Consider the following 24,832-nt stretch of genomic DNA (forward strand, 5'->3'; position numbering starts at 1 on the left):
TATGCATTAAATGAGTATTCCTGGCAACCAACATATTATTTATTTACTAAGAATGTGATAAATTCTGTCATATTACATATCTGAAAAAAGCTATTTTTAACCAGCATGGATAACTTCAGTGAAACAGAACTAAGAAGAGAGAATAAGAATAGTTTGTAAGAGTAAAATAAATAATAATAGAATTAGAATTAATATGAGATGTAATTTTTAATGATATGGAAAACAATCACAGAGGAAGACACCTGAATGTCGTGTATAACCACTGCCTAAAATCTGAGTAACACTTCAAGAAATGCTTAATACATTTATCACAGAATCCATGGCACTGAGGGACATAAAAAGTTGTTGATCCTGATGTTGATGTTTTCCCAATATCAATATAACTGAATTTATAATGGATAAACTGGGAACAGGCAAAAATTGCTTGTCCAGTGTCTAGGTACATCTCGAGCAATCCATGATTATGAAAGTCAGGAGAAATCCCATGGCCAAAAAAGGTTAGCTTCCTACCTTATTTAAGGCCAAATGGACTTCACTTTTTAAACTTCTCTTATCTATTTTATTGTTCATATCAGGGAGACACAAAAGATATTCGAGTACCACAATTAGTATAGATGAGGGATGAGAAACAATTATTTAATCCATAAATACTTTAATCAGATAAATGGCTCAATTCTTTTTTTTTCTCTAAAGGACTATTTTCTGGATTTCTGAAGAAAAATATTCTATCATACATAATTCCCTTTGAACTGAAAGAATTATTTGGACTCCACCATCATGTGTAATTTGTTACTGACAGTGTTAAAATGGTTTTGTTAAAAAGAAGGAAAAAAAAAAAACAACCAGGAAAAAACCTACTAATTTAATATTTTTTCTTGTTCTCTTTGCAGCTATAAAAAGTGTTTCCTAGGAAAGAAACTGGCACAAGACACTTTCAATGAAGACTAGTGTGTGTGGGATTAGACACAGACAGTCAGCTGTCTTTTGCCATGCTGGAAATGAAAGAGCAAATGGGTTATACTTTACTTTTCATAAGAGGTGAAGTGATAATTACAAATTCCTTTCTCCTAACAAAGTATAGAAATCAGAGTCAACTTTGCAACTGAATTTATTAGATCTTATATAATCACAACAGGTTTTTGTGTTAGTTTTTTTAAGACATGTAAGCAGCAGTTTTTCACTGAATATTTGTAAGTTATTGAATGCTACGCATAAACTGTGAAATCTAACATCAGGAAGCAATATGATTTAGAAATAATATAACTTCAACAAATTCGATTAACATCTGCTATTTTACCCCTGTCAGCATTCATAAAAGCCAAAGTTCTGCATATATCTGGAGTACAGATACTAGTCTAAAAAGTGAACTTGAGAAATCAGACTTAAAATAAGAAATAAAATGAGTCATCACTTAAACACATGATAAGAGAAATTCTTAAGTTTCCTATAAGTATCCTGAAGGAGAAAAGTAAAATTCGCAGGATGTTAAGCTTCAGAAGAAGGCTCACCAACCTTAAAAAATGTGTACATCTACTACTGTAACGAGGTTTTTTAAAGGCTAAGTGGGAGCCTGCTAAAATAATCCCGTCGTCGAAGCCAAAAGGAACCCGATCAGGGTCCGAGGGAGCGGTGACGGGCAGACGTTTCTGGAGCTTCGATGCCATCTGCTGGCTGGGTAAAAAGAGTGCAGTGATCCCGACACATCCACGCAGCGCTTTTCCATTCCCGCATGGAAAACTGAGCATGGGCTGTCCGCGCAACCGCCGGTTCCTCACAAAGTGACAGCAGAATTAGAAAAAAAACCCAAAAAACAAAAACCAAAACCCAACAAAAATGTCTTGGGACTGGGCAGCTCTCCAGGGAATGGAAAAAAAAGAGGGATAAAAGAAGGATGTAAAACAGTAAACTGACACCTCAATTCTGTGCAAAGAGGGAATAACTATTTCAAGAAAGAGGGAAGTGGGCACCAAGTTCACAGCTTTTAAAAATGTTTCCCCAGCAAGATTCCTTTCAAGACAGTAACCTTTCTGCTTGGGTCCTAAAGTTAGGACAGGAGTCTATCTTTAAACAAGAGCACTTACACTTCAAAGATGAGAGACGTGAGAAAAAGCTACAAAAAACCTGCGAGTACAGATGGTCTAAGATTTACATCTTAGTTGTAAACCGCAGATGACTGACAAATAAAACTCCGGGGATAAAAGATTCAAAAGACTTTTTGTCCTTTGAAGGCCCACAAAAGTGAGATTTCTAGTCTATTTTGCTGGACTCCAGATGTGCAAGTTTGGACTTTCACACTGACAAATTCTGTGACATCCACAAAACAGTAAGGCTTCTGAGACACTTCCACTTCAGAGAGCAAATGGCAATGTCACTTGGCAGAGAAAAATGAGGCAGTGCAGTAAGCAAGCAGTAAGATTTGGGAATCTTCCACCTGAAGCAGCAATCAGATACTTGAGAAATACATGCTGAGGCACGAGCTAACTGTTTTTCCCAACCCAACACAGTCAATATGTGCATATTGGAAAAACCAGCACTTATCATACTACAATTAAATGCCTATTGTAGGGGTGAACAACATTGGCTTTTATAATTGTTTTCCTTGGGGAATGCAGACATGAATCTTCTGGCTAAGCCAATTAACCTCCACTGCAGTCTTATCTGTGGAGCTTTCTGCTGTTTTGGAGGGTCTTTTACCCCGTCTTTTTTCTCCAGCAGGATATTAAGAGTGTCTTCTGCAACACTGGAAATCCCTGATGAGAGCCCAGAATTGCTTGAACCATGGCAACCAGCTGCAGCAATCGTGCATAGCTGCTGTGCTGAACAGTTGGGGCTAAAATCACTTGGGTTTCCATGCACAGGACACGTGCTCTGTCCTGTTCCCAGCAGGTAGAAGAGGTTTAATGCATCTTGGTTGCATTGGGTGGCATGTGTACATGGAAAAAACATGTAACTCACATGAGCTGCCTGCCTCTGGTGCTTCAGCTGGAAACAGGAAAGCCCCATCTTTTATAAGAAGCAGCAACCTGCTGAGGGCTGTGGATATTTGAGTCTGCTGCCTCTCAGTGTGAAGTGCTACTGAACATGTATTAGTATTGCTCCACAGCTAGCTTCTTTCTGTTTTCCCCATTACTTCTCTTCTGCTCCTTTTTCTAAGTGTGTACATTGATGGGAGCAGGGTCCTTTCAGTCTTTTCTCTTACAGCAGCCATGCAACAGCAGTGATCAGGAGAATGAGTAATCCATAACTCCTGATAACTCTATAATTTCTCTCCTCAGTGCCAATTAACTTGGACAGCATGACCTCTCCGTTGGATCTCACCAAAGGTTGGTTAAAGTCTGCCTGCTTTGCCTGATCTGATGTTTGCCCTTTATGCTCAACTTGAATGACTTTATGCTTAGCTTTTAAAGTTCTTACCTCAAGCAAATTATCCCTTTCAGGCCTCTTGCACTTCTAATAATCTTATTTGTATGTGACAACTGTAGTAGAAATGAAGTGTCACTGGAACTACCAATATTTGTAACCTGACATGCAAGTGAACTCTGCATAAATCCTGAAACAGAATTGCTGTTGTTTGGTCCTCTCCTTGATCTCAGAAAACAGCATTTAGCCAAGAAAGTATGAAGACAAACCCAGCAATACCAATCAAATTTGATTTTCCCCTTCACTGAACCTGTTTTCTGACAAACAATTAGTGAATGACTGCTACTTCTTGTTCTCACTGGCAGTAATTTAATTTCCTCTTTCATTTAATTTAAAAAAAAAAATATTGTGAAGCTAATTTTCAAGTCATTGCACTTTGTAGAGTCCTCCCAATGGGAGAGGATTGAGCCACATACAGCTAAAATCAAACCATTAGCTGATCGTTTACTTTGGGCAGGCTTAGCAGGCAGACCTCTTTACCCCCAGTCAGGCATCCTACCCACTCCTCTGAACCACTCCCTAAACTTGCAGTTGGAAACTGCAGGAGAAGAAAAGAAGAAAAGGTTTCAGTTAGTTGGGAGGAAAGAGGAAAAAAACATGTTACTAAATCCCAAGGAAATCAGCCCTCTCTTTTATTCATATTTGATTTCGCTGGTAACCATGGGAAACCAGAGCCAAACCTGGTACCCTCTTGTGTACTGCAATCCCTCACTACAGTGCAGACAGAGACAGAAGAGCTGAAATGGAAAAGGGCATATCAGTTAAAGGTGGCATATCCCTGGCTCAGTTAGCACTAGAAAAGGCTTTCCCTGAGAGATTCAGGAGGGATCCAACTCTAAATATGAACTGGCCAGTTGGACTTGAGAGACTCAGCAGTACTGTTTGGTAACAGCACCCTTGGACACGGTATTTTGCAGGGACCTTGTGAGTGCAGCCTGAGCCCACAAGTCCTGGTGATAAGCTGGGTATCAGAAACACACAATCTACTAACTGAAGATGTGACACTGCAGTGTACATGCAATCTGGAGCATGGCTCTGGCCTTTGGGAGAGAGGGAAGGCCCCTTTGAGCTATGACACGGCTGCTACTCAGAAGCTGAACTTTTTCCCTCACCAAGGTTGACAGGTAGAGGGAACAATCTGTTAGTGTGTTTTACATTTCAGCCTTTCACAACTCTGTAATTATTCCATCTGCACTAGCTCAATTGTTTGCTGAACCTTGAAATTTGGCTGGTAATTAGTGCTCAACTGGAATGTGTACTGCAGCCAACTAAGAATCTGTGCAGATCTCTCTTAAAGATAGCACCCACCACGCTTCTCAGACACCTAATGAATCAGGGCAGTGCTTCCCAGTGAGCCTGCTGCCCCATCAGCATTCAAGCACTTGCTGTGGCAGTTGTGTGCAAATATCTGTGGATGACTTCCTAAAAGATGACATTGACAATGCACAAGGGAAGTACAGAATAGGGATGTGTGTGTGTGTTATCTGCTTGGGTGTTCGGGAGTGTCTAGGCACAACAGCATCATTCAGCCCAAGTCATCTGAAGCAATCCAAAACATAAAAATATTATTGAGTACCAAGAGCCACCAAAAAACATTGGGTGTGCTGCTGATGCCCTTTGCACTGAAGAAATATTATCCACTTAACTCAAGGTCATCTTAGAAAAATTAGCAATGCTGGCATGAACAGGGATCAGTGCCATCAAGGTACAGCAGGTAAGGAGCTGACTTCAGGAAGGGTAGGAAGAACATGTGGAGAGAGAGGATCTTAGCTCAGGAGTAAGATCTTCGAAGAATTCTCTGGGAACTGACTGTGAGTTTCCTTTAATGACAGTGTTGCAAAATGTGGAAACACCTTGCAGAAACTCAAGTGTATTAGCCCAAAGTTTACAGGCTCTGTCCACATGTAAAAAGATGTGCCTCTGGAAACTGGAAGAAAGTATAAAAACGTATGCAGCATAGACTCCAAACCCTCTGGCACAACAGTAAGAATTTCTGTGAGATCAGCAGTTGAAAACTGCTGAAAGAGACAGGCAAGTGTGTGTAACTGTGTCCTAAATGTATCTACATGTCACCAAGAAGACAGAGCTGTGAGAAAGCCAAGTGCTTCCACCGGGCAGGTGCAAAGCAAGATCCAGAAGCACAAACCACACTAGTGAGATGCTGTGTAGGCTCCAGCTCAAGTTCAAGAAAGACTAAACCAATTCAAAACAATTGCAGAGAATGACAGCTAAAATATTCGTGAGAAAGGAGGCAAAATTAGAGAAGTTTGGCATATTTAGTCTCAAAAAATACAAGCCAAGCGTAGCACAATTTCTGTACGTGAATACAAATGAATGCTGAAAACATGAGCGGCCATGCTGGCCCAAGACCAAACAGGTTTAAACTGATCCCAAACACATTATATAGGAGACAGAAAGACATTCAGTTTCAGGAGAGGCAGTTTCTGACTCACGATAATTAATTGCAAGAGTCATAGAGTAAAATGCCCTGAACCAAACAACAACATAAAAGCCACAAAATGCTTGATTTTATTATGTTTTAAGATATTTCTAGGAAATAGGGATTCATATTTGACCTGCTGGGCCTGTCTTATATTCCTGCATTCTACACTTGAGCTAGATCACAGTGTGTGGGCACAGAACTACAGCGTTCCTGCCATGGTTGAGTTTCTGCTTCTCAGAATTGGTTCTCCTGGTGGAATTCATCCTTCCTGGCACCTGTTGCAAGGGAAAGGCCACTAGGGCGATTTCTGGAGGATGTCAGGGATAACACAGGTGTTAGATGTACCAGCTTGGATGACGCTGGTCTGGATGTGCTACCTAAAAATAAGGAAGAACTGCTCAGGGTATAACTGTAATGATCCAGACACAGGGAAGTTCCAGATCCTGGGCCAGGCTGGGGAGCAGGAAGGCCAATAGCCCTAAACCTCACGACAAAAAGCTGCGGCTTACTCAGGGAAGAGGTAGGTGTGAGGCAGCTCTTATGGGAGGCAGCTCTTGTGGGGTTTGAAGGGCAAAGGAGCTCAAAAGTGCATGCTGATGCTCAAGGATAAAACACAACAGATATTTTAGGGGGCTGGCTTGGCTAAAAAGAAAACTCATGGCAGAAAGATGTGAAAAAACCAAAAGATGTATGAGCATGGTGGGAGTTAGGAGAGGTTATGACAGAGATAATATTATTATATCTTCTGCGGTGTGCAGAGGTGTGATCAGGGAAACCAAAGCTAAACCAGGGTTCAGGAAGTGCTTCTGCTGCTATGTAAGAGGTAAATCAGGTAAGGAAATTATGACAAATGGGTTGAGTGGTACCCTGACAGCAAATGCAGGCAAACATGAGGTACTTTGTGTCTTCTTCCTCTCAGTTTCCACTGACACTGTTCCCAGGTATTGTAGCCCAAAGGCGGGGATGAAGAAGTGAAGGAATTCCAGGAGCAGAGGGCATTCAGCTCAGGGGTCTCCTAGAAAATCTTGTTTTATCCAATTCCATTGACCTGAGAGGGGTTTGTCTGAAGGGGGTTGAGTGAGGTGGGTGATGACAATTGTGAGGCCACTTTCTGCCATCTTTGAAAAGCCTGTGGAGCCTGAGGGAGGTCCCTGACAATTTTATGTGCACCTAGAAGGCACCTAATGATTCTATGATTCCTAGTGCTCCATCAGGTCACTCTGGCTTGGGCAGACAACTCCAGGCACATTAGGCAAAGAGGGTTCATTGGGAGGCCTCAGCACAAAGTCCCACAGGCCTTCCCCACATCTCAGCACTTCTGGCCAGCCCTCCAGGCTCCCATGATTCCTCCCACAAGCAGTCACAGAGATTTTCATAGAATCTTGGAAAGGTTTGGGTTGGAAGAGACCTAAGATAATCTTGTTCCATCCCTCCCATCCATCCCCAAAAGCAGGCATGTCATCCACTAGATCAGGTTGTTCTGGACCCCATACAGCCTGGCCTTGAACTCTTCCAGGTACGGGACACTCACAGCTTCTCTGGTCAGGGCCTCACTATCTGAGTTAAGATTTTCCTCCAAATACCTGCCCTTTTTCATCTTAAAGCTATTTTGCCTTCTTTTATCACTACATGACCTTGTAAAAAAATCTCTCTCCAGGTCTCTTGGAGCCCCTTTAGCTACTTGAAGGTGTTCTGAGGTTTCCCTTCACTTCTCCAGACTGAACAACCTCAATTCTATCAGCCTGTCTCTCCTTAGCAGAGGTGCTCTAGCCCTCTGAGCATCTTTGTGGCTTCCTCTGGACCAGCTCTAACAGGTCCACATCTTTCCTGTGCTGCTCAATCCAGACCTGGATGCAGCTCTCCAGGTGGGGTCTCATGAGGACAGGGTATAGGGGAAGAATCACTTCTCTTGACATGTTGCCCCTCTTGCTTTTGGTGCAGCCCAGGGTGTAACTGGCCTTGTGAGCTGCCAGCCCACACCACTGGCTCATGTCCACCTTTATATCCACCAGAAGAACCCCCAAGTCCTTCTCCAGAGGGCTGCTCTTAGTGAATTCTTCTCCCAGCCTGTGCTCAAGTCTGGGATTGCCCCAGGTGAGGCACCTTGCACTTGGACTTGTTGAAACTCTTTGGGTTCTCTGGGTCCCCTTCTAGAGCTTGTCCAGGTGCCCCTGGATGGTCCCATCCCTCAGGTGTGTCACTGCACCCTCAGCTCTGTGTCAGCTGCAAACCTGCTGAGGGTGGCCCTGCTCTCCCTGCCCGTGTCACAGTGCAGGTACTGAAGGGGCCAGTGCCAGGACACAGCCCTGAGGGACACCACTCATCACCAGCCTGCAGCTGGACATGGAGCCATTGACCACAACTCTCTGGCTGTGCCCATCCAGCCAACTCCTCATCCACTGAACCCTCCACCCTTCAAATCCATGTCTCTCCAAAGCCCTTTCAGGACTCCAGGTAGATGACATAAGTTGATCTTCCCTTGCTGACCATTGCAGTCACTCCAACACAGAAGGCCACCAGATGGGCAGGGACAATTTTCCCTTAGTGAAGCCGTGCTGGATATCTTGGAACACCTCCTTGTCTTCCGTGTTGCTTCTATAAGGATCTGCTCCATGATCTTCCCAGGCACAGAGGTGAGGCTCACTGGTCTGTAGCTCCCTGTGTCTCTCTAATTGTTTTAAAAATAGGAGTGATGCTTCCTTTTTTTCCAAGCACCAGGGAATTCCCTTGACTGCCATGACTTTTCAGGTGTGATGGAGGGTGGCTTGGCAACATCAGCCAGCTCCCTCAGGACTCTGGGATTTATCTCATTGGGCTCCACAGGCTTGTGCCGATTTCCTCTCCTATCCAGGGTGCAGGGATGTGGGCAAGGGTGATCCCCTCTGCTCAGCACCCATCAGGCTTCAATCGGGCACTGTGCCTGTTTGGGGTCCCAGGCAGAACTGACGAACCAGAAAGGCTCAGGGGAGGCCACTGGAACTGTGTGACTGAAACAATCTGAGAAGAGGGTCTGGGGTTGGGGCTGGGTCAATATGGAACAGAGAATGGTTTGGGGCACCTTGTGCCTCTGGGGATGAGATCAAGCAGATGGGGCCAGCGTCTTCCCAGTGAAGCACACTCCTTGGCAGGAGGGCAAGAGACAGGGACATCAACAGAAACTAGAGAGGTTCAGTATACGATTAGAAGGGGGAAAAATGAGAATAATTATGCACTATAGCAGGAGCCAGAGGAGGCTGTGGGATCTTTAGAGGCTTTCAAAGTCTGGCTGGACACAGCTCTGAGCATCAGGGTCTGAATTCATTCCAGAATTCATTCTTTTCCCCCAAGTAAAAGTTTGGGGTAGAAGATACCCATATCTGTGCCAACTACTTTTGTGCTCTGTGACCTAGGAGTTGGTATTGTTTTACACAAGGCTTTATGTAGACAGAGTAACTACACATCCAAGTGAATTCCTGTTCAATCCAGAGGGCTCACACTCCCCAGCTGTTAGGTTACACATATGCTAGGAAAGCAATGTACTGTAGCAGCTACATTACTCCACAGCAGATGGCCTGTACAAGCTATGAACACCGTGACAAAAGCTTCAGAGAACAGTGTATTGTTCTCTTTTATCTGGCAGTCACTAAAGAAAGCAAAGTGTTGGAAAGTGCATGCTCAAAATCAAGTAATGCAAAAATCCATAGTCGGGTCTCTGTTTGATCTTTATATCTGTTTTGGTGTTTAATTCCTCACACCACACTGGAAAAGACTGGTCTGTGTGTGTGGCTGTATAACTTAGAACAAATTTGTTTATATGAGTTTTAACTGCATTTTGATTAAATTAAAATACTTTCAGATAACCACAGTGATGACTGGAATATGATTAATGACTCATACAAAAATAAACTGATCTAATTTATTCATAGTAGGCCCAGTTAGACCTGTAGGATTTGATTCACTATTTTTCAGATAAATATTATTCTTGGAATCGATGTTCCAGATTAATTGCTGACGATTCCTGACGTCATTTTCCTAGAAGCTTTTTATAGAGCACTCAGCAATCCATTCTGCAACTGCTCCTGAAGCTGGGAAGACTCACCCTGTGACAACTGTCAATAGCAATGGGCTGCCCTGGCTGGCTGCACTACTCACCATTCTAATGGCTCATGCAATTATTGGCCTTGCTCTGGAATATTCAGATGCCTGGCCTTCCCACAGCAGCTCTGCAGAACCACAGGAGGACAATGTACAGCTTCCGGCTCCCGTTTGTCCTTGTTATTACAGCACAGGCAGGGACACAGACAGGACAGAAGCTCAAACAAAGCCTAAATATTAGAATAGCTGGCAAAGAGTCTGTACTCTGAAGCACTGTAAAACCCCCCTAGAGCCACAGCAGCCCTTCCTGCTAGCAGACACAGACATCAGATAACTTCAGAGGCATTTGTCCAACCCCAGTCATTTTTATTCCCTTCCCTTCCAGCTGTCTGGCACTCCAAAGAAACCAGTGATCAAATAAGGAAACTTTTCATGGGCAAAAAGATTTTTTCATTTCTAGATAAACTCTCTTGAAGCATACAGAATTCAATACCTCCCTCTCCTAGCTGACAAGTAGTTTCTGCACACAAAAATTTGAAGAGTTTGATTCCAATGCCAATCAATAGTATGTTCAGGGCATTGACACTGTTGGGATAACCTTCCAGAGTCACTAGCCATGGCTGTTACAAGCCTGGAAGATGACCTCTTCTCTGAAATACTTGGGGCAAGAAGCATGACCAGCCTGGTACTCAACTTCAAGTTCCATTTAGCCTTTCTTGGCAAACCCCATTTCCTGCAGTTGCAAAATGACACTGATATGATGGCAAGGGAGCCTATAAACAAACAAACGAAATGATACATGAAGGGGTTAGATTCCAAGTGCAAGCCCAGTGCTGTTGTGAAGCTGAACTGTCAGCAGCAATGCTCCAGGAATAGCTCCTGGAGGCAGCATGCCTTGCAGACACTCCCTGGACTGAGATTCCCCTCCCCACCCCTTGACCCTTACTTCCTTAATAAATGGTATGAAATAAATTAAAAGGGATCTCAAATTAGGAAGTTCATGTACTTATTATAGTTGCTGCTCCTAAATCTCCGTATAGAGGAAATAAATAGCAGTAAAAGGTTTTGCAACTGAATGAGAACATTTATTATATGTTTAAGGAAAATTTGCAGATTAGAGTCAGCTGAGAAATCTTTTGTGGGTTTCCCCATACTTGGTACTGATTTTACTGATGGAAAATATCTAGATATTCCTAATACAATTACTACACCCACATAATTAGCATTATAAATATATAAGCCTGTCAAGATGATAGTCTAATGCACTTGCCACGCTGTTATTTTATAGTGAATTCCAAGTATTCTTGGAAGCTGTTTGAGTGTCAATCAGGCTAAAAAAATTAACAACAGAAAAGCAATCACTCTCAAAATAAAAGACCTAAAGTGTGAACCCTGCATAAAAGAAATTTTAGTCACTTTTATCAATAGAGACTGGGTTTCATTTTGATCTCATACTAACTTTTCATCAGTGTGTGCGACAAAACTGAACTGTAGGTTCAGACTCCAGTGCTAACATCCATGGTGTCCAAGGGTTGATGGGAAGTCTAACGGGAATTTCCATGCTTCTGAGCGTGCTGCTGAAAACACACCCAATGATTTCCCTCATCCAAGGCAGTACCACTGCTTCAGAGTGAGATTTCTCCAAGTCTGAAGGATCCAGCCCCTTTTGATGAGCTTTTATTTTCAGACCACGGGGCCTGCAGACATGAAAGATCACTGATAAATCCAAAGACAAGTAAGATACAGACCCCCTTCTTCCTGCAGCTGGTAGTGGTCGAAATGGTTACAACCACCTTGCTGCATGCAACCACTGCCTCCATGGTCTCTGCCTAATACCTCACTGTCTAATTAGCTGATTAACCTGCACAGCTGCTCTTTACTATCATGACAAACAGTGTGAAGCTTCCTCATTGCTAGTCCTGCACAAAAAATGAGGATGACTGAGGAAGCGTGGTAGCAGTTTCACAGCGCAAGTAAGCCCCCAAATTATTTCTGTACTGAAAGAGACAATGCTACCAACAGGAGGCAGACAAAGCTCCTGAGTGCATGCAGAATAAGATTGAGGGTGAATTAATTTACACTGTATGAGTTACTGCAAGCTGGAATCTAAGTAAAGGTTCACCTGCTCCAGAGACGTGCTTGCAGTTGGTTCATCCTTCACAAAAGGTCCAGTGGCGTTCTCAACTAATTTGTGATACAGAGAAAGCCAGTGGGAGATCTGCACAGAGACATGTGGAACAGCAGAGACCAGTCAACTCAATGGAAAATCTCACCCTAATATTCACGCCTATTTCATGTCAGCAGCCAGTGGGAAAAGCCTGCTTTTGAAGCATTTTTCAGGGATAGGTCACTTACTGTGAACTAAGTGCAAAATGCTGCCTTTCACTAAGGGTAAGGTCGTTTTACTGCCTGTCAGTGATGGTGCTATCTTCTCTCACCTCTCCATTACCAGCATGTGCTCCATTTGACCCCAAACCCTTCCGGGCTGCGCTGCCCTTCTGGAACTCTTCTACACATCTACCTGTGTAACAATTCTTCCTAACCACCACCATGAGCTCAAAAGCTTGCCTCTTCCTTCCATTACTGCTATTATGCAGACTGACAAGCATCCGCCTGGAGTACTGCCCTCTGCATGCCTCCTCCCAGTTCAACACTGGGAGGTTGCTTTCTACAAAACAGGTTGCTTTCTACACCTTCAGGGCCTTGCTCAGGCCATTTCTGCTGTTGCTCTCTTGGTTTTGAAAAGCCTGCACCTACCTCAAAAGGTCTGAAACAGAATGTGTTGTTTTCTTGTAAGCACTGTCTTGGGGTGACTTTATGATGTGTATCACATATCGCTGCCCTATGCCCAGAAATTAACTTTGTGCCTTTCTATGCCTCTAAACTGAGCCTGAGAGGGGGAAGGAAAACCTGAGCAAAACTTTTTCAAAGCAGTTTGCAGCTTGTTCAAGGTCACACAGAGATAGCGACTTTTTTTTTCCCAGCTGCGGCAGGGGAGGGAGGCAGCACCTGGCTTGCTGCTTCCCTGGTCACCTTTTGGCCAGTTGTTTCAGTTTCTTTTTCTCCGGAGAGAGACTGAGAGTTGATTTTTTTTTTTTTCTTCCAGCGAATTTTGGATTTTCTCCCTTTTCTACTGGACTGCTTCAATATCAGAACACATTGGGAAGACTGTCCACCGAGCACAGAGGGCCTGGCCCTGGGCCAAGCCCCAGCTCCGAGGAGACCAAAGGGAGGACTCTGACACTTTCCCAGGTTTTTCCTCCACAGCGAGAGATTTTGTTATTTAGCCTTATTTTCCTTTTCCCATGTGTTTGTTAAATAAATAGTTTTTATGTCTTTCACTTTCCTTCAAGGAAAATTTATTTTTCCTGAACCTGGTGGGGGAGGGGTGGTGCCCTGCCTTCTCTCAGAGGATATATTTCTAAATTTGGCCAAACCCGTACAGCACATTTCACCCCTTGCTTCCCTAAACGGTTCTTTGGGGTGAGAGTCACCTTCATATTTTTTATCTGCTGTCAGTCCTAGAATCTGGGTAGGACCTGTAAAAATTATGGCAATGATGATAATGGCGGGCAGCCTTAATTACATAAGGTATCTAAGACAGTGGGATGACCCAGGTAACAAAGAGGGTGTGTGTACTCACTGCATGTTAGTGCAGAGGTTGAATTGTCTTACCGAGAGCACTGACTTGAGTATTAGCCTCCGTGTTTGCCGTTGAAAACCATGGAAACTTTTCCCAAGATAAGTAGACAAACTGCAGTATCATGCAACAGGGACTTCTGCAGCTGGAGAGGTGACACACACATCGCCTGAGGTGACAACATGCAGACATGTGCACACTGATATTGTTACAACAGGTTCTGTAACAACGAGGGTCCTTGAACCCAGGGGTGTGCTCACAGCTCTGAACAGGTATGGGTAAAGAGCAGTTTCTGGGGAATCATGGACAACCAAAAAGAGCTGAGGAGGGCAAAGCCACGGCAGCACAAAGCTGGATGAAGAGCACCAGGGAGACCAAGTTACTTGGAAGTGGGAATCCAAAAGTAATCAGTGTATGCATTCGTCACCAAAATATCTTTCTAAGTCTTGGGCTTCATTTCACATCTCTCTCAAATCAATCCAAGTTTTTTCTCTTTGCATAGGAGAAGTTTGTATGCTCACTGAGTCAGCATATAAACTGTTGTAAATAAAGCTAGCTAACTGTGGTGCTCCAGTCTGAACACAGGGCGATTACCCAAAATACTTCAGACACAGAATGAGAAAAACCACCAAGCACTGGCTGTCAAGGAGAAGCATTATGAAACTAAATTATGAGAGTACTCTGGGGGAAAAACTCCGGCCCTCAATTCTGCAACTGCAAGAAAGAACTGGAGAGTCAAGCACTGCCAGATTTTATGGAGCTGAATGGGCTGAGCTAGAGGAAATACCAAGAATTTATTTATCCTATTCCCCATACAATGAATTGTCATAAATTCCTGAACCACTCAGAGGGGAAAAAAAAAGATCACAGCTTCTTTTTTTTCCTCATTCTATTTCAAAATTCAAATAAATGGTCAGAAAAAAACTTCATGCAAAGTCATTCACAGCCTCTGGAGTTGATTCCCAGTTATTCAGGTGCTTTTTGCAAGCAGAGCTACACAGTCACTGTGCAAATGAACCCTCAGCTGGGCAGAACTGCTTCACACTAACCAGCAAACACAGAAGTCAGAATGAGTAGTTTAACACATTCTGAGCAGAAAAGAGTAGTGAAACTGACACAAACCCTCAGCATGAGGTACCTTAGTTTGCATGTGAAGCTCAGCACCTACATATCTGGACTGATGAATGAAAAGTTGAAAAAAAAAAAATCCCTTTTATCTTCAAAGTACAGAGTTAGATTTGGTATCAGGCAATAATGAAAGTGAACAAGCAGCATATTTTAAGTTGTAACCATCCAAGCAAAAAATAGCAAGTGATATTTTCTCTCTCTCTCTTTTTTTTTTTTTTTTCCTTAATGGCTCTCCACGCAGAGCAAGCAAGTTATTCTGTGCTGTCAAGAATGCCAGATTCCTACTAGCAACAGTCAGCGGTTTCTTTTTAGTTGTGAAAGCTGCAGGAGGCTCTGGCTGTCTGGCAGCTGTGTGTCAGAGCATGAGCAGGACGCTGGCAGAGGCAGCACCTCCAGCCCTGTGTGTACGTGTAACACGGCCCCACTCCCTCACTCCTGCAGGGAAAGGGGTCTCCCGCTTTCCCTCTGCCTGGCACTGCAGTCTGCTGGCCCCTGCTCTGCCGTGCTGCTGGGAGGAAATGCTGAGGAAGCCAACTTATTGTAAAAATGAGTTAGAAGATGGTTCTTATTGCAAACATCAAGCTGGCAATGTGGCAGACTAGAAATTCCCTGGCCATTACACAATACTAGGAAATTTGGAGTTTAATTGCAATACAGTGTTAAGTCAGCCTGACATCAGCGTCCCCTTTTTGCGGAAAGACAGCCTTGGTTACAAAGAAAATGCCCTTGGAGATCCCACGCCTGCAGATGGAAGAGGCTACAAGGAGACTCCACACCTGATGATGAAAGGGGTTATGAGGTGCATGGGAAAGGGTCTCTTTCAGCAACACAGCTGGCTCAACTTTAAAGTTTATTTGTAGCAGCACTCCTCCTTTAATACCTAAGGAGCACCAGGGCAAGCACAGGTTAATAACCCATCAAATGTACGCATCAACTGCTCAAACACTAAACTACAAAGTACTAAACTCACCGTGAGCCAGCAGCATGCACTCACAGCCCAGAAAGCCAAACAAATCCCAGGCTATATCCAAAGCAGCACGGGCAGTAGGTCAAAGGAGGTGATTCTGCCTCTCTTCTCTTGTGAGACCCTCACCTGCAGTGCTGCATCCAGCTCTGGGGTGCCCAACAGGAGAAAGACATGGAACTGCTGGAGCAAGTCCAGAGCCGGCCACCAATTTCATCAGGAGCACCTTCCCTGTGAAGTCAGGTTGAGAAAGTTGGGGCTGTTCAGCTTGGAGGAGAGAAGGTTCTGGTATCTGAAGGAACCTGCAGGAAGCCAGAGAGGGACACTTCATCGGGAACTGTAGTGATAGGACAAGGAGCGATGGGTAAAAACTGAAAGAGGGGAGATTTAGGTTGGATATTGGGAAAAAACTCGTTACTGTGAGGATGGTGAGACACTGGAACAGATTGCCCAGGGAGGTTGTGGATGCCCCAACCCTGGTGGTGTTCAAGGACAGGCTGGATAAAGCAACCTTGAGGAACCTGGTTTAGCGGGAGGCGTCCCGGCCCATGACAAAGGGGTTGGGACCAGATGGCCCTTCATATTCTATGATTCTATGGAAACCGCACTGGCGGAACTTACGTGCTATAAACCCGCGAGCGTGTATTAATAAACTTGTGGAACAACTTACAAGTACAGTGTCTGCACCACTCATTTCAAGAAGGACACTGAGGTGCTGGAGTGAATCCAGAGAAGAAAACAGAGCTGGGGAAGGGTTTGGAGCCCCAGGAGCGGCTGAGGGAGCTGGGAAAGGGGCTCAGCCTGGAGCAAAGGAGGCTCAGGGGGGACCTTGTGGCTCTGCACAACTCCCTGACAGGAGAGGGCAAAGGGGGGGTCGGGCTCTGCTCCCAGGGAACAGGGACAGGAGGAGAGGGAACGGCCTCAGGGTGGGCCAGGGGACGTTCAGTTGGATATCAGGAAGAATTTCTCCACAGAAGGGGTGACTGGACATTGGAACGGGATGCCCAGGCAGGCGGTGGAGTCACCGCCCCTGAAGGCATTCAAGAAACGACTGGACGTGGCACTCAGTGCCACGGCCTCGCTGACACGGTGGTGGCCGGTCACAGGCCGGACTCGGTGACCTCACAGCTCTTTTCCCCCCCATATCGATCCAGTCCCTCCCGCTCCCCCTGCGTGTTTATATTCCTGCCTCCCTGCCCGCACCCCTCCTCCCGCTCTCCCCGCCCTCAGGCGCGCCCGCGCCTGCGCCGTGCCGGCCGCCTCAGAGGGCGCATGCGCGTCCCCCCCTCCCGCCGATCCCGACACCGCCTCCCTCCTCCTCCTCCCTTTCCCGGCCTCTTCCCCACCACCTCTTCCCGGGGAAGGGACGAGGGCGGCCGGAGCGCGGCACGCACCCGCCGCCATGCAGATCACGCTGAAGACCCTGCAGCAGCAAACCTTCCGCATCGACATCGACCCCGAGGAGACGGTGCGCCCATTCCCGGGATCCCTTCCCCCACCCCACCCCCGGGACGCGGCCGTGGAGGGGGATGCGGGGATTTGTCCCCTCGCCCCCGGGGAAAGGGAGGCACGGATCCCTCCGGTGGAGGTGGCCGGAGCTTCAGTGAGGGGTTGGGGCCGCGGGGGTGATGCGGTGCCCGCCCGGGATGATTTTGGGGGATTCGGGGCCGGGGGGAGGGGGTGAGCTTAGCCGGGGGTGATGAGGGACCCCTTTTCCTCGGGATGCTTCTCGGTGAGAGTGAATTCCCATCGCCAAAGGAAAGGGGCTGCCGTGGGCAAACCTCCGGCGGAAGGACTTTTCCCCCCTTGTTTTTGAGGAGAACGCCCCGGAGGTGGGAGGGGGAATAGCTCTGGAGATGGAAAGGGGGAATAGCTCTGAGGTGGAAAGGGGAATAGCCCGGGGAAATAGCCCAGGAGGTGGAAAGGGGAAATAGCCCGGGAGATGGGAGGGGGAATAAATAGCTCACGTAGTCCTGGGGAGGAGAGGAGCGCTACAGGAAGCGAAAGTTTTCCCTTTCGGGCCGTGGGTTAGCAGTCAGTGGGGCACAGATCGCTGCTGGTTTATAATGGGAGCACTGGGAGAGGGGATATTGCCAGCGCATCTCTCTCCCGGGTGGGGCTGGGGGTGCAGCAGAAGGAAGACGTGTGGTGGTCCTTCCCATCCTCCCGTGGATTCCCGCCAGAAGGGAGGTGCTGGGAGAGTTGTGGGGCTTTTCTGTGGGGCAGGAGCGTGGGCTGGAGAGGGGCTGGTGTTTGCTCGCAGGCGCATCGCTGTGTGCCCGGGCAGGTGTGTGCTGTGGAGGTGGGAGAGCGCGGGCAGGGTTTATTGTTTGGCCTCACGGGGCGAGCTGCAGTGATTAATCAGTCTGTGCTTAGGATGGGAGGGAGTGCAGGACTCTGCTGACCCTGGTGGAGCCGGTGTTGGGGTATGCGGTGGGGTTCACAGCAGCCTTATTCCCCCTCACTGGTGCCTTTGTGTGTGTCTGATGATGCTGCGAGTGAGGAGGAGACATGCTTTGCTTCCAGGTGAATGTTCTCCTCTGGCACACGGCGTCTGCTGGAAAATCCTCGGGGAAACGCAGCGTTCTGAGATGAGAGGAAGGGCCTTAAGTGAGTTGGCAGGGTTGGAAGTTGCCTTGTCACTTGCCTGTGCAGGGATGGCCACTCTGATAGCCAAGTCCAGACACACTTGTGGCCTTGGTTTGAAAGATGTGGGGAGGCTGGCAGCTGAAGTATTGTCTGCAGCAAGCTTTCCTGTGACTGGTGGGCAGTGAAGCTCTAGAAACTATGGAACACTGTATCTGGTTTTATAGAGTCAGTTGGTTTGCTCTCTTCCATCTTAGGAAAAATAAAGGATGACAGTTAAAAGTTGGATCAAGAGCTCATTTGGGTTACCATTATGACTGAGGAACGTGGCAAATGCCTAGGAGAAGCATGGGTCAGAAACCTTAAAATATTTAAAGCAGAAGTTTTTTGCTGTTACTGAGAAAACTCTCTTTTCTTTTTCTCTTGTTTTTCTGCATTCAGTAAGGTCCTGGGAAGTAAATTCAAGGAGAGGACTGAAGGAATGTTGCCAGTCAAAGCCCTCACCAGTTTATGAGACAGCATGAGAATGCAATAACTACAAGTTGGATTGTGGGAAATGAGACTGCACCCTCTGTTTATAAATGTGGCTGCTACAGTAGCTCAAAATAAAGGTGCTCCTCATGAGCATAATACTTCAGAGTTTGGCCAGAAATGGGTGGTAAGGTAGGGAAAATTTGGGTAGACTTTGAGGAGAACTTTGTTTTAAAAAAGATCAGGGTAAAGACTTGATCTTATTATTAGCTGTAGAGGGGAAAAAATGTTTAAATTTCCTTGGCACATTAGAAAATTACGAAGAAATTGCTGTTGGAAGTGTTAAAAATCATAGAACTTAGTAAAGAGAAGAACACTTTGAGCCTTCAGTTGCAAACTGAGTCTTAAAATCAGCAAATGCTTTGAAATGTACTGTGTTGCAGAAGTGTCACAAGTACGTGCTTGGAAGTTCTCAGTCAGATTTTTTGAAATATAGAGATTTTATCTAAGAGTGCTGGTTTCTTAGATTAATTTCCTAACACCTTGAAACGTGTTTCGTGGAGTTTGTGAAACATTACTTTTAGTCTTTGCACCATGTGTGTGTTTCTCAGATAGAGGTAAGCTTGTTTACTTGGATTTCTGCCCTGTGCTGTGACAAGGCCAAAAATCATGTAGTAGTGATAGACACGGGAAACCTGTTGCTCTCAAGTTGGGTTCTGGTAGTGTAAAACTGATTTTCTGTTTCTAGCAGTTCCTCCCCTTACTCTCAGTACCAAATTAATCTGGAGAGACTTGGATGTTATTGTGCAAGGTAGCATTCTGACAAGACTTAATGCTTGTAACTGAGAGCTGTCATCCATAGTAAGGAATATTTAAACCAACCTCCAGTAAGAATTTGAAGCAACACGCTTCCTAATAACTAATTAGCCAACTGGTCTTTTTTATTTTTTTCCCTGTTAAATCACAGAGTTGAATTTTAAACTTGCCTTCAATAGCGTGACTCTAGTTTTGGTTTAGTTGTGTTTTAAAACATTGGCCAACTGAGTATTTTTAGTGAGTAAAAAGTACACTTAAAGCTATCCTTGCTTGCCAAAGCAGTAGGTGAAGACTCAGATATTCCTGACTGACTAAAGAAGATGAGAAGATTTAGCCTCAGGCCCTGTTATTGGAGAAGGCCTGTTATCAAGTGGAGAAATTTTTGCAGGCCTGGCTATTTTTTGTTAAGTTTTGTCTTGCACCCATGAAGCTCCACGCAGGGGTGGATTTACCCATTGTGGTGATTCTGGTGTTCTGACTGGGGCCACTCAGGGTTTGAGCATTCACCCTTAACCGGGGGAAATAAAAGCATGTATCCATCTGCACAAGCTGCTGCTTCTTTTTGTTGCCTGGCTGTGAGAAAGTAAACATGTTAAACATTGTGTTAGGAGCAAATAATAAGCACTGCCTGACACTGATGCAGACCTGTGTAGCCACGTCTCTTGTCTGAGGTGTCAGTGCTGACTCTGTAGGCTTCTGAATGTGGCATTTCTGTTGTAGTTATCACTATGTAGACGTGAAGCAGGGTTTTAAAAATCTTCAGCAAACATTCTTAACTTTTGAAGTGAAACACCAGGCAAAAGTAAGTCTGTCCTGTTTTGTTTTCAGCTGCTCCTGTGCTGTTAACCTAAAAACCTGGTTGTCAAAATGCAGAGAAGTGCAAGGAATATTCAGGATGTCAGCAGTCTTTCGGCCACAGTCTGTGTCACATAATATGGGCTTTCAGATTTCACTGTTCCACCACAGCACTTGAACACCCAGGAAAAGCCAGCTTGTTTAACACCATGTCAGCAGAACACTGATTCATATCGGAATGTGTTTTTACATGTTACCCGTTTTTCAAATGCCATGGCTCTGCCCATAGTTTTTCAGCTATTTTATTGAGAATGTTTTATCCAGTTGAGCTGTCAGCAAAGAAAAGTTAGCTTTGTTCTTTTACTAATTTGGCAGTATTATGCTCTGTATTTCTCAAAATCTAAACTTTCTTGGGCCACCATTCACAAGGTGACCAGTACACTGAGAAGTTAAATACAGAGCCTGTGCACACTTAAGGATAGCTCTATACGTATGTTTAAGGTCTATTTTGCAGATATGATTGGAAAGCAAGGGTACCTGTCCTTGATATGGATAACAACAGGCCGAAGGTGTTCCCTTTGAAACTTGGGGAAAGCGGAGAGTACATTTTAACTAAAAAGAGTTAATAGGAGCAGATGATCCTGCTACTGTCTAGAGCCCCATTGCTGCCCTTGTGCGTAAATGGCTGTGTTTACCGACAAACCTTTCAAAAAATACTTTCTTTGAATTCCTGAAGCACGGGAAAGGATATCTGTAGGTGTGAGATTGGGTGGTGCAAACTTACAGCACTAAAATGTATGGCTGGCAATGTCTTCTCCCACCAAGGTTTGCGTCTTTGGTCACGGTTCCCTTGGGTGGAATGGACTCAGTGAAACAAGTCACTCTTTATTTCACAGGACACAGGATTCACAGGATGTGCAGCATGTCTTACCCAGTGCCTGTAAGGATGGCTGTCCTCTGTGTGCTGCCCTGCAGGGAGCACCAAAGGAACGGGAAAAGGAGAGGGAAGGGCTTGGCTTGCCTTGGCTGTGAGCACACAGAGTGTTGTCTACACACTGACTCTGGTTCTCCCTCTCTTTGTCTTTCCCTGTGTTTTTTGTGTCAGCATGGTCAACTGGCTCGTCAGCATGCAGTATCGGAGAAGGGGTTTTTAAGTGTCCTTTTAGAATTAATCAAAATGACTTGTCAGTTTTCTTCATACTCAGATGACTGCGTCACTTTTATACTTGTAAATCGGTTTGTGGGGAATATGCCTGTTGTAAAAATTCCCTGCCTAAAGCTACTGGAGGGGTTTTTGTGCTAATCAACAAGACCATGTAAGGGTCACCGCTCAGAATGTAAGCTTTCTCCCTAAAACAAGCCTTTGTGGCTTCAAAGGCAGGACTGTCCATCTTTCTGCTTTTCTTCAAGCTGCAGAAAACGGAAAACTCTACTTTAGGTTGACATTTGCGTTCCTGTGTTAGTACAAAACTGCATGAATGCAGCTCTTCTAGTCACCTTTTTTGCATCAGAAAACTGGCCCTGGTGTGTCCTCTTTCAGGCAGGGCTTAGATCATTTTTGAAATGCAGGGCAGAAGAGTGTGGAGGCCTGGAGGCCAGCTTTGAGATCAGAAATTATTTCTGTTGATCTCTGGGCAGTGCAAAACAACAACTGCTAGACTTATAAATTTCACCTGTGTTTAGATGAGCTCAATTTTGTAGAGGAAATTAGAAAGGCAGAAGCAATTGCATAGAAAGTAAATGTCAGGGCTAAATTTGGGTTTTTACCTTGCCAATTCCAGACTATTTTTCTTCAGAGAATGCTTCTTCCTTTATATGCAAACTTCAGCACAGTAAATACAAGTAAATACAGGAGTTTATGAATGCTTTATCCTCTCTGTTTTTAAATGTTGGAGTAATTCTAGATGCCTTGTTTATTTGAGTACAACTGGGTTTTTTTCCATGCACTTACTAAGCTCGTAAACCTGACTGGATTCACAAGGCTCTTCCTCTCCTGTGATTCTCCCCAATTACTGTATCTGTTGTGCCTTTGAGGCCTGAAGTAGGGCAGCATGGTGTGACCACCATGATTGTCTCCTGACTAAATACGAGTGTCCTGTTTAGAAAGACAATATAAGAGAACACTGTAAATGGGGTTTTGTGCCAGAAAAACCTGCTTTCATAATGTGTAGAAAGAAGTAGCTGGAAGCAAATGCATTCTTACCAGTAAAAGTACTGTAAAGCATTGACTTGGGAGTTAACTAGTTTCTTATCCTCTGTGTGTTTTCAGTAGCAGGCACAATATTTGTCATTAATCAGTTGCTGATCATGAAGTTTGATTAAGGGTAGTAAAACCTGTTGCACTGGTCAGTTTGTTGCTTCATTAGCAGGTTTATTGTCTGACACAGCTGCATTGTCCTCGCCTGACTTTGAGCAGTGTCTGTATAGCAGTATAACCGTGTGGTGAATATTTTTGCAAGGGCAGTGGGAGGAGAAAACTCAGGAATATTAAGCCTAAATTCTAAACAAGTTTTTGGACTATGATGCCCTCTCTCAGGGAGGAGGAAAAGAGTAAAGCCCTTAGGAGTAAAAGCTTTTGTCCTTGTCTAACTATGGCTTTTCCCAACGTCTGGGAGAATCCTGTTAGCCTACTACAGAAAAAACATGGAGTGGTAGAGAATTATAAGGTAGATTAAAAGAAAAATACTTCTGTGCAGCATTTCTTCTCAAAGAGAAGCAGTTCAGCAGTAGGCAGGTTGGTAGTGAAGGTCTTTCAGAGTTGGTCTTGGGATCCATCTCTTCATAGTCCTTTTATTCATTTGATAAGTATTTGAGTACAAATCAATAGAAGCATGATGGCACTGACAAACACAAAGTTTAACATTAGTACCTGGCTGCCTAACTGAGGGTCAGACTCTGGTACATGGCTCTCAAATGAGCAGCATAGATTATCTGGAGTTGGATTCATTAAAAGGTGAAGCCCTGAAGATCATAGATCCTGAAATGTCCAGGGAGAGTAGTGATGCTATTCTGCTTCGAGTGTGTGCCTGTTCCCACGGGGAATGAATTTCTACCTTAGGAAAGAGGTGCCTGGAGCCTGTGGAGAACTGTGACTCTTGACATGAAAGGAAACTGAAGAGATCTGCTTAGCTTAACTCACAAGTTTTGGTAAAGTTGTGTAAATATTTTACGCTGGCTAGCATCATGGGATGTGGGAAAGCTACTCATGCTTGAATTACAACATCAGCATGAGAACAAATCCGTATTAATAGTCTGTGAATTAACTTGGGCTGGAAATTAGAAAGAGACTTCCAGCATCAGAGTAAACTTTGTAGCAGCCTCCTGGTAGAAGTAGCAAACAACCTTACTTGTCCTTAGGTGCATCAAATTCCTGATGAATATTGTGGTGTGGAAGGTGGGTTTGTGGCTTGGTGTCACAAGAGATTCTTTCCAGTTTTGTATTCAGTTTCTCCCAACATCTCAAGAAGTTCAGAAATTTGTCTTGCCTGTGTAACTATACATTAAAACCGATGAAAGTACCCTGTTCACTTTTACATTAGGATTTATGAAATGAGTCTCTGAATAAACTGAGGATTTTTGCCTCTTCTGTGTTAGCATTTATATGAGGTAGGAGAAATGAAAATTGCTGTGTGAGAGGGAAGGGGGAGGGTGTTTGATCAATGGGAGCTGGATGGAACCCAGCATGCCTTGCTTGCTTAGCTGGCAAAAAGTGACTGCAAGGAACAACTGGGAAACTCAGCACCGGTGATTTAATGAAATCCCATTTTTAGGATGCCTGTCTGGGATGCAGTTGATGACTGGTATTTCTTTGGAAGACCTCAGTTTTTCACTTAGGAGTTGATCAGGTCTAGCTCTTTATTAAACAGATTGCATGGCATATATTCTCAAGGACACTGTGTTCTGTTCAGTTTCTGAATAGTAGGGAGAGTTTCATGTCTAAATTCATAGGGGACAGAAGAAAATCATCCTGACTTGTACGTGTACTGTTTCTGAATCTTCAGGGTGAGGTGTTTGTAGATGAATTGATGCTCATTCTTAAACTTATTGCCATAAAGTACTGGCTCCCTTTATTGGGCTGTGAAATTTTATAAGGGCAGAGGAAAAATGGGATTTGGTGAGGAGTGAAATACATTTTGAACTCTAATCAGGTTGAATAAAGCTAGGAAGCCTGAAGGTTAGGTTTATGGATCTGTATTTATGAGAAAAATGCATCATAATCTATGGATGATTTCTCAATCTGACAGATCAATGTGCTGGGTGTGCTTCCCCAAAATTAATTTTCACTTAATGACCATGAACCAATGGTGGTGCTGAAGTCTGGCTTCTCAGCAACCTAATTTGCTAGAGGCAAAGTTTGGGATGTTGCTTTTTTCAGCAATTCTCTGCACCAGCAGCTGGAAGATGCAGCTGTCTTTCTGAAAAGCATTGGGAGGGCTTTTCCCTCTCTCTCTCTTTTTTCTTTTTTTTTTTTTTTTAATTCCTCCTGGAAAATGGA

The 24,832-nt window shown here is 44.7% G+C and overlaps 1 protein-coding gene across 2 annotated transcripts in view; it reads left to right on the forward strand.

Moving 5' to 3' along the window:
• The first annotated feature begins 16,941 nt into the window (after positions 1-16,941).
• The window catches only part of RAD23B (RAD23 homolog B, nucleotide excision repair protein), a 35,291-nt gene continuing 27,400 nt past the window's right edge, over positions 16,942-24,832 (forward strand). The window contains exons 1-3 of one of the 2 annotated variants that reach the window (XM_069000899.1): positions 16,942-17,137; positions 20,852-20,906; positions 22,887-22,902. In XM_069000899.1, the coding sequence (XP_068857000.1) occupies positions 16,942-17,137; positions 20,852-20,906; positions 22,887-22,902 (267 nt within the window). The remainder of the gene's footprint in view (positions 17,138-20,851; positions 20,907-22,886; positions 22,903-24,832) is intronic. The other variant, XM_069000898.1, reaches the window with a different exon arrangement.

Source organism: Aphelocoma coerulescens (genome assembly GCF_041296385.1).
Source record: "Aphelocoma coerulescens isolate FSJ_1873_10779 chromosome Z unlocalized genomic scaffold, UR_Acoe_1.0 ChrZ, whole genome shotgun sequence".
Taxonomy (NCBI): Eukaryota; Metazoa; Chordata; class Aves; order Passeriformes; family Corvidae; genus Aphelocoma; species Aphelocoma coerulescens.